General features: G+C 43.3%; 1 protein-coding gene across 3 annotated transcripts in view; it reads left to right on the forward strand.

Annotated features, from left to right (window-relative positions):
* LOC115583629 (caM kinase-like vesicle-associated protein) overlaps window positions 1–13,628 on the forward strand; it is a 50,575-nt gene that overhangs the window by 30,659 nt on the left and 6,288 nt on the right. For all 3 annotated transcript variants that reach the window (XM_030420688.1, XM_030420687.1, XM_030420689.1), the window contains 3 exons: window positions 8,657–8,764; window positions 8,878–9,009; window positions 11,664–11,738. In XM_030420688.1, coding sequence (XP_030276548.1) covers window positions 8,670–8,764; window positions 8,878–9,009; window positions 11,664–11,738 — 302 coding nt within the window. In that variant the 5' untranslated portion in view covers window positions 8,657–8,669. The remainder of the gene's footprint in view (window positions 1–8,656; window positions 8,765–8,877; window positions 9,010–11,663; window positions 11,739–13,628) is intronic.

A 13,628-nucleotide genomic window follows, 5' to 3' on the forward strand; every position in this document is an offset into this window, starting at 1 on the left:
GACTGACCAAGACTCACAGACAAAGTCAGTTTATAGCACACTCAGAGAGACCTTGAGAAAGGGAGATTGCACAAAACAATATCCAGATGGCCAGACGGCCTTGGATGTACCCACAACACCCGACAAGCACAGAGTGCTATTGTGGACAAACACTTTCCCATTAATCAGCGAGGTCACTGCTCAAAAGTAAGTGAAACAGTTCACACTTAGGCGAGGTCACCATTCACAGTGCTATCAAGAGTAATAAACTGTTACGTTATGGGTCAATACTTGAAATAAAACAGTGCAAGCTAACGACATTACATGTGGTTAAATGCAAATCATCACTTTTGCTACAACAGAAAGAAAATAGTTCACAGCAAGGTCTGTGGATAATCTTGAGTAATGTAATTTGAATGACTGTTATTTCTTGGCCCCTTTCCTTTAAGCATTGCATAAGTTCGGTGCTCTCAGGTCAAGTCCACCTAGAACTTGTTTTCTATCGCCCTCCTGTCCTTATGTCTGCTCCTGGTTTAATAAGCACAGTTTCCTTCCGTTGTTTACTTGCAATCGCAAGAAGTGCGAGCGGGAGGCAACCAATTGAGCATCTTTCCTCGCACTGGTCTCTGTTAAGACACAATTGTCGCCTTGCCCATCTGTGTTGACCTTATCTTCTCCCTTCAGCTGAAGGCAGAATGCTATCGCAGTCTCTCGGGCAATCCCAGGAGATCAGCAGGGATGAAAGAAAATGAATGTCAAGGATGTTTATTTCCTAATAGCTGGAGAGTGTGTCCTTGTGGGGCTGAAGCTCCAGCCAATCTCCAGAGGGAAAGGCAGAGCGGTGGAGAGAGCGAGAGATGATATTTTAGATGGCTGAGCAGAGCCTGTCAAAACAGAATTACGGGTTTGTCCAAAACACTCAAGATAGGACCAGACTTCAGGGAAAGAACACAAAACAGTGCTGTGTGAAGATGTTCAGCCCAAGTTCAGTCAGGAAGTTTTTACTAGTTATTAGAAACTAGTGCATTGCCCATAGGAAGCATGTATTTCTATAGAAAAGTGGGAGGTTAAGTAGCTTTTTCATGGATGGCCAAATGAGGCTGTGTTTCAAGGTGGGACGTCAGGGATATAATTGGCTGTTTTTGATTATACCATTATATTTCACCTTAAAAAGTATTTACCTTGCCTTACTTGGTGTAATTATTTTTAGCACAACCTCACATGTGTGACTGTACAGTTATTTTTTCATTTTAAGGTACTATATTAACACTATGGACCTAAAATCACAAAATAACATAAAATCAGAGTAGAAAAAGTTAGTTTTTTTACTGTGAAAACCACAAATATGTTTAATGGACCAATTGCATTAGTTATATTGCAAATATAAATTGTTGTTTGCTAAATTGGTGCATAAGTTTTTGAAATTTACAAAGCTATGTGTAACTATTTACATTTAAATGCAGGCAATGCCTCAGGCTCAGGGCTCAGCTCATTCCTGCCTGTTCCACATTCAGCCGTCTCCTCCTTGGTTTGCCTCACAACACGACTCCACTACTCACTAAACACACCACACCCAACACTACATAACACACTAACTATACACTCCAAACACGCTATATGTCACAAATCTCTCAACTCTCAAAACTCGCTATCTCTGTCGCTGTCTCCAACACATCACTGCTGCTGTCAATCATCCGCCGATGTCCCTCCTACATCTTCCTGTTCCTCAACAACCAAACTTGCTGCTTGGACACTTTCGTGACAAAAGCACATTTTTACTGTTTCTTCCTGCACCAGACATAAAGCAAACATAACGCCAATGTTCGCAAAAAAGCGTGTTGGACATTATTTAACCTAAATCCGGTTTTGGACGTGCCGGTGCGCCCGCTCCGTCAACTCGGTAGGTAACGTTAGGCCGTGTGGGTCGGCTAGCGGCTAGCAGCTAGCTACACACAAACATCCACAGATTCTGATCCCACTTTGTTGACTGCGCGTCTCAGGATCTCCTCAGACCCGAACAGACTCAGTCTGGACTTGTTTAATCTCATTATAATCCACAACAGTCAGTTTAGATGAACAGAACAGAACAGAATGGGGCCGAACTGCCGGCAAAATCCCAGTCCAGCTCGCACCGCTGCAGGTATAAATCCGCTTGTTTTTTAAGGTATGTCGTGGGCTTGAGCTCTGCAGTGATTGGCTCTGGTGCCCACGTGACTGTGGTGGCTCCGGTGGACAATGCTTGCAGAATTTGTAAAGCATTTATGAAATAATTTATTCACGCTATCATTGCAGTCCAAGCAAATGCTTATTGCACACCACTTAACCACGCAGCAGCAAGTCTCAGGTCAGTCTGATCCTGATCCGCAGAGATATTTGAGGAACACACACACACACACACACACACACACACAGACAGACAGAGATTCCTTGTATTATAGATAGATGATAACAACTCTTAGCATCAGATCAGACAGCAGTGGTTGGTTTCTGAATATCAAACCACTTCCACAGCAAGTTAACAATATAGGGACCAAGAAAAGTGTGTATGTTGAATGCAGGTGAAAAACTGCGGCAGTACAACATGCTGTAACCACAGTAGTCTCACAAAATTAAGGGCAAACGCGACAGCCAACAATTGCTGACTTACACACTCATCAGACACAGAGCAGCATTGGCATTTCATTTAGAGTCATGTTTCTGGCTGCCTGATGAATGATATCAATCAATATTCACTCTTCATCCTGCTTTGTTGTGGTCAGACTCCTGAGGGAAATAACTGCCTCTGTAGATGCTAAATGTTTTGCTACAGCGTATTCACACAGCGGCCATTTTCCTTGGACTTCACGTTCAGGGTGGGAAGCTCCAATGCTGTTATTAAAAGGATGACGTTGTGATGCTGTGTTCCAGGACACAGGTCATATAAATGTACATAATAATTATTTTCTATTTCCCAAATTCCAAAATGATTAGCAACTGAAAGAAGATGATGGAAAGTACAAATCTTGGGGGATGTAATGGTAATTCAAGGCGAAACAGCATTTGACAAACCTTCAGCTAATGTTAGCATTTAACCAATTCCTCGCTCACATTAGCGTTTGATTACATCAAGTGCATTTCATTTCCAGACTCAAACAAATGTGTCCAAGATGTGCGCTGATATTTTAGAATTCATTTACACCTCTCCTATCATATTGTGTAACAGCGATGTTAGCTAGGAAGAAGTTGAATGCTAACATTAGCTGCACTTGAAGCTAATGGGTTATCAAATGTGCTGTTTACCTTGAAATTTGGCTTGATATCCCTCTGGATTGTCAATATCCATTATCGTTCCAGTTGCAGATAGATCAGGGACTTCTGACATCACGGTGATGTAAGAGAAACATCACTGGCTGCTGTGTGAATATGGTCTGTAGCAAGTTGCCATCCTCTGTTTGCTGCTAAGTAGTTTTTTCCACTGAAAACAGCTGCCTTTTGGGACGATGGTGCAAGTGATCCCAAGTTGGAGGCTGTAAAACCAAACTAATGACCTGAAAGATGCTAAAACACTCCATAAAGATAATCCAGAGTGATAGAAAAAGATATGGCAGGAATAATGACGGATCTTGATTTTAAAAATCAGGTCTATTTAGAGGGCTGGTATCTACGAGTGGGTATTGGCACTGGCAGAGGTATGCACTTACGTAACTGAGTGCCATTCTATTTATAAAGGTGATGCTGAACTTTATACCTTCAATTCATGATGTTTCACTGTAACCCAATATCCTAAATTCTATGCGCATATACGACTCATTTGATATAGGAAATGTCTGAAGGAAATGTAATTCAGCCCAGATGACATTTTATCCGGACACAATGTGCAAAGGTTTCCTTAAACATTTGGACCACTGATTTGACTTAGTTGACAGTCTTTTAGTTGTCTGAACTTATCAGCATGTAGGAGGCTTGGTCTCCATGTCAAAGTCCATTTCAAAGCAAATAAGCCAAATTTAGTTTGAAACTGGCATTGCGTGTGATTTGGCGCCCACAGTTTGCGAGTGCAACACCACTGTCGTAAATACAAACCCCGGGTGTATAACGCTGTGATCCTACCCTCTCACTGAGGTTACATAGTGCAGAAACAAGTGATAGTGTGGCGAAGTGGCTGAGACAGAGACACAATCCAAGACACTGTACCATCATCATGATTTTGAAGCCGTCATTTTGAACAAAGTTACACTATGCTGACTGAAATGCACATTAGGATAAGGCGCAAGTGGTGAGAGCTAGTCATCTATCAGAATGATGTACATTTAATTCAGAATATTCTATTTGATCATTTCATTTTGCTCAGGTGAGTGTTGTCCATGTAAAATACTGTTTGTTCATAGCTGTTGAGGCTCATCGCTGCTGCGGTTCGCCTTGGTAAATCTGTAATGACCTACAGTCAGCACAAGTGTGATGCATGGGGTCTGATCTTTACTGTGCATCCTCATTAAGTGGCTGCTGAGCCAGAGGGAGAGTAAATGCAGGCCGGGGTGAAAGGAGGACAAAAACAGAGCTGAATCAGTGAGCGATAGCTTTCCAAAAAACAAGCGAACACTAGTCTCTGCCTCTGAGAAATTTCATGGTGGGATTAGCGCAAACCGCCGCTCACTCACGTATGTAAAGGCTTAACAGACACCAGGCGTTTCCCTGAAGCGTAGTAGCACAACCTTACACGAGAGCAGGTAAAATAATCCCTTTTACTGCTGCCCTAAAAAGTCCTGACACAGCGCACATAAGTGCTGCGTTTAGCCTAATCTTAAAGTTCACCCAGATACAAGCGCAACAAGAGTTTCATCGATTCCAACAGGCAAAAGACAAACCTCATCATCTCATCGGCTCGCCCAGATGGAGGGTGTGTTGCGCTGCGCTCGCCTAATAAGCCATAGATCTTTATCACTATCCAGCTTGCATCCTGTAAATCTCCACCACATCTGCAGAAAATTCCGTGGTGATATATAGCGCGCGGGGGGGATCTGTCCCTGCAGGCGGACGCAGGCGTCACACTGGGCCATAAAGCATCGCGAGCCATCGATCGGTGCGCCTGAAGGGCAGATAACAGTCAGAATGCGGGGTGATAATGCTTGAATGTTGCCGATGGTGGTCAGTCCAAATGGGCCCATTATTGCAGCTTCTGTTACGTGATACAGCCGGCATCCTGCTCTTACAACTTGAAATGCTTCACAAATTCTTCATCCATTACAGCAAGTCGCACTGGGGGGGTGAATGGGAGAGGCTGACCGAGATGCTTTGAGGAAGTGCTTTTAGGTTGTTGTTTTTTCTTCGCAGAACCGATCTGCCTGTGGATTGTGTCGGCCACTGACTGCGCTCTGAAAAGCTTTTCCGGAACTACAAAGGTTCTGTTTGTTAGCTGGATTCCTTCATTAGATTTATTAGATTTCATCAGCATCAGAATTGCTGTTGTACTGTCTTTCTCTCCGGGCTATTTTCCCTCTCTGCGATGCAACAACTCTCCTGTGGACTGTTAGAGCTACTTGCAGAATATAAATGTTCTCTTGCGTAATATAGATGTTTCCTGACATGCTCGGTAATGCCGTGCTTCTGCCATATTTACTCAGAATTACCTCCGTTTAAGCCGCTGGCCCTGCGGAACTTGCCGCTCTCCTTTGCGGCGTAACGTCACGGAGCCGAAGCTTTTGCCACGGAGAGACGCACTCGCTGCATTGAGAGTGAAACAGAGAGAGACGGGTAGCGGGCAAAGGTCAGCGCCTCACGCCGAGCACACGACGCACTTTCGGCTTTCACCCGAAACGTCTCCGCGCCGAGCCTCGCTCATTTAGATTGGATTACGAGTCGGTTTACGCAGCCGCACCGAACAGATTGCCCTTCTTACACATAACGCACATACTCCTTACGACGGCTGCGCTCATTTACATGTGGACATCCATCACACAGACTGTCGGCACAGATGGATGCTGTGCGGCTCGGAAAATAAATATTTCTCAGACTTTATTCATCTGGAATTTTGCTGCGAAATGGCTTTTCGGCACCGCTTTGCATTCAAGCGGCGTCCCATAAAGAATATTCACAAAAGCAGTTTAGAGCTCGTCAGTGAGAGTGAGGCTGCGGTGTTGTACCGTTGGCCTCGGAGCAGCATCACTGGAGTAAAGTGCAGTGGAGCGCCTTGATCAGGGAGACATCAGTGGAAGAGGCAACAAATGTTTTCCCTTCAGATTTGATGTGTCCGTGGAGAGATTTGAACCAGCAGAACGTCTGATCGCACACTCGCTTGCTGTGACTGTTCTCGCTTGCTTTTTTTTTGGTTTCGCTTTTCTCTCACACTAACTTTTTGGAAAGTGTTGCCACGTCCGTGGTCGGCTAACGTTGCATCTCGAGCTGCACTGACATACACGTGCCATGCCCCGCTCTGCACACCCATCCACCAAACACCAAACACAAATCTCCCATCTCTCTGCTTTCTGTGTTCCTGTGTGGGTTTCAAAAGTGAAGGTAAAGTAAAGTAAAAGTTAGTAAAGGCATGGTTCAGCGTGTGTGTGTGACATCCCCTCCCCTCCACACACACACACAGAGGTTCACTGACAGGGAAGCGTGAGGAGTGTTAGCTTGGAAGGTATGAGATTGGAATTTGAGATGATGCTTTTCTGTTGTTATTAAACCTTAATCTGGAGGCACACTATGGAGGATCTGTTGATTGCTGCTTGTAAAACGCCTCTCAAAGTCGGCCTCCTCTCCTCAGCTCATCGAGGGAGACGGACAGAGACGGAGCGGAGGAGAAGGAGTGCTGGTGGCCTGAACAACGCAGTGGATCAGAAAAATAGATTGCTCTTTTCCGATTGTGTTACGGTTACGTTTTAAAGCGCAGAAATTGTCTTATTGCCAGATCTTGCGTGAATAGAGCCAAAGTGTAGGCCTCATCCTGTCTGCTGTGTGTGGCCACTGGCCAGCACTGTGTCTGTAATATATGTGGTTCAGCCACACCCATGGCCATGTTCAAACAGACACACACCTGCAGCTCAGTCACAAGAGAGCTTTTGGAGTTTATTTGCAGCAGCGTCATCGTGCAGAGACCTGTGTCACGTCACTTTGGAAACATTTTTGGAAGGGCTTGGGTATTACATTGGGCTACATTGTGTCTTGTGGTGGCTGTAGTTACATTTTTGACAGCGTAGCTACTGAGATTACATTCATAGCTGACACAGCTGCTCTGTAAATCCTTGATCCAGAGCTGAAAGCCCAGCTTTAGAAACACCGTCACTCAGACGTAGTCTGTCCATCAAAAAGTACTTTGGTAAAGTTTGTAACATTTTTGTCCCACCTGGCCACTGTCTTGACCTCAAAAACTGAAAGGGCAATTAAAAGGTTCTTTATACCATATTCTCTGCCAGTGTCTCAAAACAGATGCAGTCATTGTTCATTCACTCTATCAAGTTTGAAAAAACAAAGAAAACATCATCCGAACACACACAGCTCACTAAGCTTAGATCAAACTGTGAAAAAAGGCGGCGCTGATCGAATATGAATCGACTCTTATGTCTCTAGAGTCGCATTTAATTGTAATGCTCTGCAAAAAAAACATTAGAAACCTTCCTTCCAGGCTGCCGCGTTGAGGACTCTGGCTCCGGCTACCAAAACAAAGAACAGAGAAGCGCAGATCACAACACTGTATCCTTCCACAGCGGACAGTTTGCTGCTGTATTAATGTTCACAACATCATGTATTTGACCGTTAAAGATGATTTTTTTCCCCCTCTACACTTCAGTACAAAGACCGGATTAGACTGCGGCTACACTTATCCACGCTCCCATGCACGCACAAACAGAAACACACACTGTCTCGGCGGCAGGGGAGCATGAATGTTTGATTGTTGCACACTCACCAAAAACAGCTAATTTCTCATTTGTTTCACGGTCTCTCCTCCCGACTACAGCACAGCGAGAGAAATGTACAAAACAAATCAAAAAACATCTCTTCCCTTGGAACAGAGTAACAGTAAAGTCGCAAAGACCGGCCTCAAATTTCCCTCCATGCCGTCTGAGCGAGGCACAGGGAGGCTGAACCGCAATTAGGTGCCCGAGTGTTGATGCAGCGCTGCTGAAGCACTTTAATTCCTGTCGGAGTCCGGGGGGTGCTGGGCCTTTAATTGCTGCCTCCCTCGTCTTGATTGGAAATGCTTCACTTGTTGCAAGCGGTTGCGGACCGTATTAGCCGCCCGCTCCGTCTGCTCCCTGACCTCTACGGTACACAGCGTTCACCCCACAGAGAAGCGCTGGCACATCCAGTACATTCCCCTCACTGTTTTATTACTGCTATACGTTAGCACAAAGGCCCACCGCGGCTCTGCCCTTTATTAACGCAGGATCATGAAAGGCTCTGTTACAGCGTGTGGAACAATCCTCTGCGTGGATGCTGCCTCTGGTGGCTCTTTAGCTCTCATACTTCTGAAAGGCTTTCTCAGCATCATTGAAGTAATACTTTTCGACCGAGGGGGGGGGCTGCGTCTTAAGCCAAAGTCATCATTCAGCGTGATAAAATGGCACAATGTGGCGCCGGATTGAGAAGAAATCATCAGCAAGGGAAAAAAAAGAAGGGATTGAAGACAGAAAGTGTTACCTGTCCTTTTATTCCTCTCATCCTCTTCCATTTTTTGTCTCTTCTTGGATTTGTCTTTCCGCAGGTGAGGAGTGGCCATGCCATTTGGCTGTTTAACGATCGGGGAGAAGAAGGATTATAACAATCCTTCGGACGTGACAGATAAATATGACCTGGGTCAGATCGTCAAATCGTGAGTATCACGCCGGCTTCATCCTCAGCATCTTCCAACAGACTTCTGAATGCTGCTGTCTTTTCTCGCGACACCTTTGTGATCTGGGTTCATATCTCTGTGAATCCTTTCAGGGAGGAGTTCTGCGAGATATTCAGGGCCAAGGATAAAACCACGATGAAAATGTACACGTGTAAAAAGTTCCTGAAGAAGGATGGGAGGAAAGTCCGCAAGGCTGCGAAAAACGAGATCCTCATCCTGAAGATGTGAGTTGTCCGTGGCGGCGAATGTTTGTCTGGGTTAAATAGTGCATGATTAGTTTTGTGATGAGACTGTCAAGTTCTCTGTTTGTCTTTTTTCTTTCTTAATCCTCTTAAATGCTCATTTCACAGACGGAAACAATTTTGGAGAGGAGAAACAAAACAGAAAACAAATCTTTTACCTTGATGAAAGAAAAACGTCAGGCAGAGCTCATTTTACTGAGTGATCACCCACAGTCTCTGTTTTCTAAGTGCCTTGTTGTGTCTGAGACATATTTTCTCATCGCCTCTGTAATTATCTACTTTACCTCTGCCAAGGGGGTTAAAGTGTCTGTTTGTCTGTCTGTCAGCAGGAACTACTGGTCCAAATGTCTTGAAAATTCGTATAAACGTGTAAAACAAGCCAAAAATGAAGCCATTAACTACGGGGCGGTTGCACTAATTATTTCATATATTTCTTAACATAGTGAGAGAGAGCATTTGGCCTCGGCAGCATAAATGACAGACATTGTATAATCTGGTAGACGGTGGTAAAGTTCAGTAACGTCAAAACCTGAGTGCTGCAGGGATGATGTGTTGTTGTAAGCTAACCTGGAAGTAAGCCTCGCTCTGGCTTCCTCTGCAAAAAGCCTGCTGGACTTTTCCACTGAATGTGGATTACTGTAGAATATAATCTCAGCGGCAAACAGAAGTGTTCGGTGCTTCTGTAAAAAGCTTATATGGTTATAGGCTATGAATGAACTACATTGCGGTCACATGACTTCAACAACCCCACCCCTAAGCAGCATCTACGCTGTATTATACACACTTTACTATACATTGGTCAATCTACTAGTACAGTTAGAGTTAGAACAGTTTGCAACTCGTGTGGGCGTGATGATGTGTTGTAGTCTTATTTAGACAACCACCTTTTAAAACAGGGTATTTGCTTTGTCTCGTGGACCGAAATGTGAAAATCTCTCAAGCTTCTCTGAACCACAGAGCCTTTTTTTTTCAGCCAATTAACCCAAAAACCCATTCGAAAAACCCCCTGATTTGAAGACTAGGAAATTGGTTTGAGGGCTCATTTCTGCAGCACTCGGTGTGAATCTTCCGCAATAAACTCCGCCCGAGATATCAAGGGAAAAGAAATTCATACATACTATGAATGTACCTGGTTACGTACGTTGCCTGGATGAAAGTCCTGTGCTTGTGCGACCCGATCCTCCCTAAAATGACTTTTTCTGCTTTATACTCCTTGGCTTCAGTTCTTCCTCCTTTTCCTGCTGTAATAATTACTAAAGCTGTTAGAAGTTGCTGCCAGGCAGGAAACGTCGATACAGGTCGTAATAACCTGCTTTCATAGCGGATCTATATTGTCGTTTTTCTGATGAGGCGGGCTGCTTCATGAGAACAAGCAATAACATCGACCAGGAAGTTTGCAGATTTGCATATCAAAGAAGAGTGGACTGTTGACCTTGGTGGAGGTCTGCGCTCTCTGAGTGCCCCTCTAGTTCTAACCTCTAGTAAAAAAACCTGGTCATCGGCCTAATCAAATTGTCAAAGGCTGCGGATAATTGCTGGCAAAACATCAAATGCTGTCACATATTCGGAGATTCTGGATTTCGTAATCAGAGCAGAGTGGATTTGATTTTAAGAATTTTAATGAGACAATTGAACATTTCATTGCGGAAAAAACCCGTATCCCACTCATTTTCATGTCTTTTATGTCTAGAGGAGATATCTAATGGTGAAATAAAATTGGATATACTGTTAATATTGGTAAGACAAACCTTATATAAGGAGATAAAGAGGGTTAATCAGATGTGCAGGCAAAGGCATGCAGTGCACTTACACTTCTGAGTTTGCAAAAGTCACTCTGCTCCCACATGAAATCACAATTCAAAAATGTGCTTTAGAAATCCTCACAATGGAACAGTAATTGTGCAAAGGACGTGCACCACCCCATCCGATAACGCAGTGCTTCTTCCTCGGCTCCTGATATAACAGATATGCAAATCAGAGTTATGCAACGCTGTCACCACCTGTCAGCGGTGACGCAAAATGATAATGATGCATAAGTGTCCCAAAACTCAATGTCCCTTTCATTAAGTGAAATGGAGAGTCTTGATTAGACGTGGAAGTTATCTCCAACACAGATTTGAGTTCTTTTCACATTCAGTGCAACTTCAGAACTGATGAGAACGATCCTGAAGGCAGCAGGAATATTTTGTACCTTCCGGCGGGACTGACAGGCAAAGAACAACACTGTGAAGCCTCAAATACAGAAACTTTACCGGGCAAATTCCCCTCTGATGCCGTGGCTGTAGAAGTCACGGTCACCTGCTCTCCACCACACTGCTGATGGTCGTCTTCATGCCCACATGGATGCGCCTGATTACATAAATCTGGTCGTCTGTGTATGGTCAGTTGAACGTACAGTTCTCAGTGTAGTGAAGTACAGTCAGCTGATCGTCGCTTCATTTTTCTTCCTTTCACGGCTGCTCCCGCTCTCAGCCGGCTGGAGCCTGTTATTCATGAGCATCAAAGCAGATCTTTTGCATTATTTCTCCAACTGAATGAGCGATGCAGACGTCATCTCCCATATAACTCCCGACATCATTCTCCCTCTCTCTTTGTGCTCCTCTGCCTGCCTTCTGCTCTGTGTCACATCTCCTCAGGGTGAAGCATCCCAATATCCTCCAACTGGTGGACGTCTTTGAGACCAAAAAGGAGTACTTCCTCTTCCTTGAACTGTGAGTTCAGATGTCTGATGAGTCGAGGGGGGGGGGGGGGGGGGGAAGGCTCTCTGCCTGTCTCCGCAGCCGCTCGTGTTGGTGAACTCAACGTGTTGATTATAGACTCATGGGGAATGAGCTGCTGTAGCCTGGGGCCTGCTAGATATGAGAACAGCTCTGAACTCCACTCATTTGGTATTCAGATATGATTGCTTTCTAGTGGTGGAGGAAGTATTCAGATCCTCTCACCGCACTGTAAAAGATACTTAGTTACAAGTAAAAGTCTTCACTGAAAATGGAACTTAGGCTAGAACTCGAGTTTTACTACGAAAATGTTCTTGAAGTATTAAAGTAAAGGACCTCATGAATGAAAAATGTCCCCTGTGACTGACACACTGTTAAATATTATATGGCTTGATTATTATTATTCATGCGCTGATGAAAAAGCAGGATTTTTTATTTATTTATTTTGGTTTTTTTTGCTGTGGTTGCTTGAGGTCGAGCATTCTGAACTATCACGGATTAACCCGCTGATTATTTTCTCAGTCGTTTGTGAAAATTCTGAAAATAGTGAGAAACGCCATTGCAATAACCCAGAGCTGGAATTAACACCTTCACTGAGCCTGTTTAATTCAGTCAACAATAAAAACCATAAAAATCATTAGAAATTATCTGAAATGATTGAATTATCTACAAGAAAAAACTGCATATTTTCACATTTTGCAAAGGTGGAACCTGAACATGTTTCTGCATTAAGAATGACGGTTATCAAAATAGTTGGCAAATAATTTCATTTCCAATTAACTAATCAATTAATCAACTAATCAATTCAGTGGTACTTTTTTATTCTAAAGGCTCCTCATATGTTATATTTTTAAAGTAACTCGTAACCAAACAGTATGAATACAGTGGACTAAAGAAGAAAGTTCTTTATATGGCAAGCTTCTCCTCACTAGAATCCAGGCTGTCGCTCACTGTACAGATTATAAAGCCCACTGAGGCGATGTGATTGTGATTTGAGGCTTTGTCAATTACATTTATTGCTTCAACACAAAAGACTCAAGTACAAATTCATACCTGAGTGCAGTACCTCAGTACATCTACTCAGTTACATTCCACCACTGATGCTCGTTAGCGGCTCCGGTCTCATCAGCATGTGTTCTTGGGGAATTTGATACATTTCCATGTAAATGCTAATGTGCAATAGTTGTCACGTCTTCTCAGGGCACATGACTCGAGGGTTTAGGAGTTCTGCTTACAGAGAAAATGATCAAACACAGAAAAAATTTCCAAACCAGATCCACACTTTCACATTCCCCATGTCTGATCTGTAAAGCTCTGAATTTTAATGTGGTAAAACCAGACACTTTTTTTCCTTCTTTGTTTATAAGTTTTTACTATTAAAAAACTAACTTTATTTAAATATTATTATTTTTATATCATATTATTATTATTGTTGTTGTTATTATTATTATTATTATCATTATTATTATTACAAAATAACAGGGGAAAAAGTCTAGGTTACTTGATTCTTTCTGAAAATTGCCTCTGCTTAAACAGCAGACACAGCAGCAGGCATCACTAATTAATAGACTAATTAGCCAATACTAACAGAATTATCACAGGGCCAGAAGGATGTTGTCAAAGGGCCGCATTCGGCCATGTGGCCACCAGCTGAGTAGGTCTGATCTATAGGAAATGATTTCCCTTTTACAGATGTGGTGAGTTGTTTAAAAAGTCTGAAATGGTTTCGAAACAATATCATGACTAAACTTTGACATACACCAGTCTGTGATAATGCATCAACCTATGTGCCTCTGATCCTAACTATAGTCAAAATAATTCATAATTCCTGCTTATTTTACTCAAAAATTTGGTATAATTTCATGGAAATGAGCTTTATTACAC

Source organism: Sparus aurata, chromosome 6 (assembly GCF_900880675.1).
Source record: "Sparus aurata chromosome 6, fSpaAur1.1, whole genome shotgun sequence".
In the NCBI taxonomy this organism is placed as follows: Eukaryota; Metazoa; Chordata; class Actinopteri; order Spariformes; family Sparidae; genus Sparus; species Sparus aurata.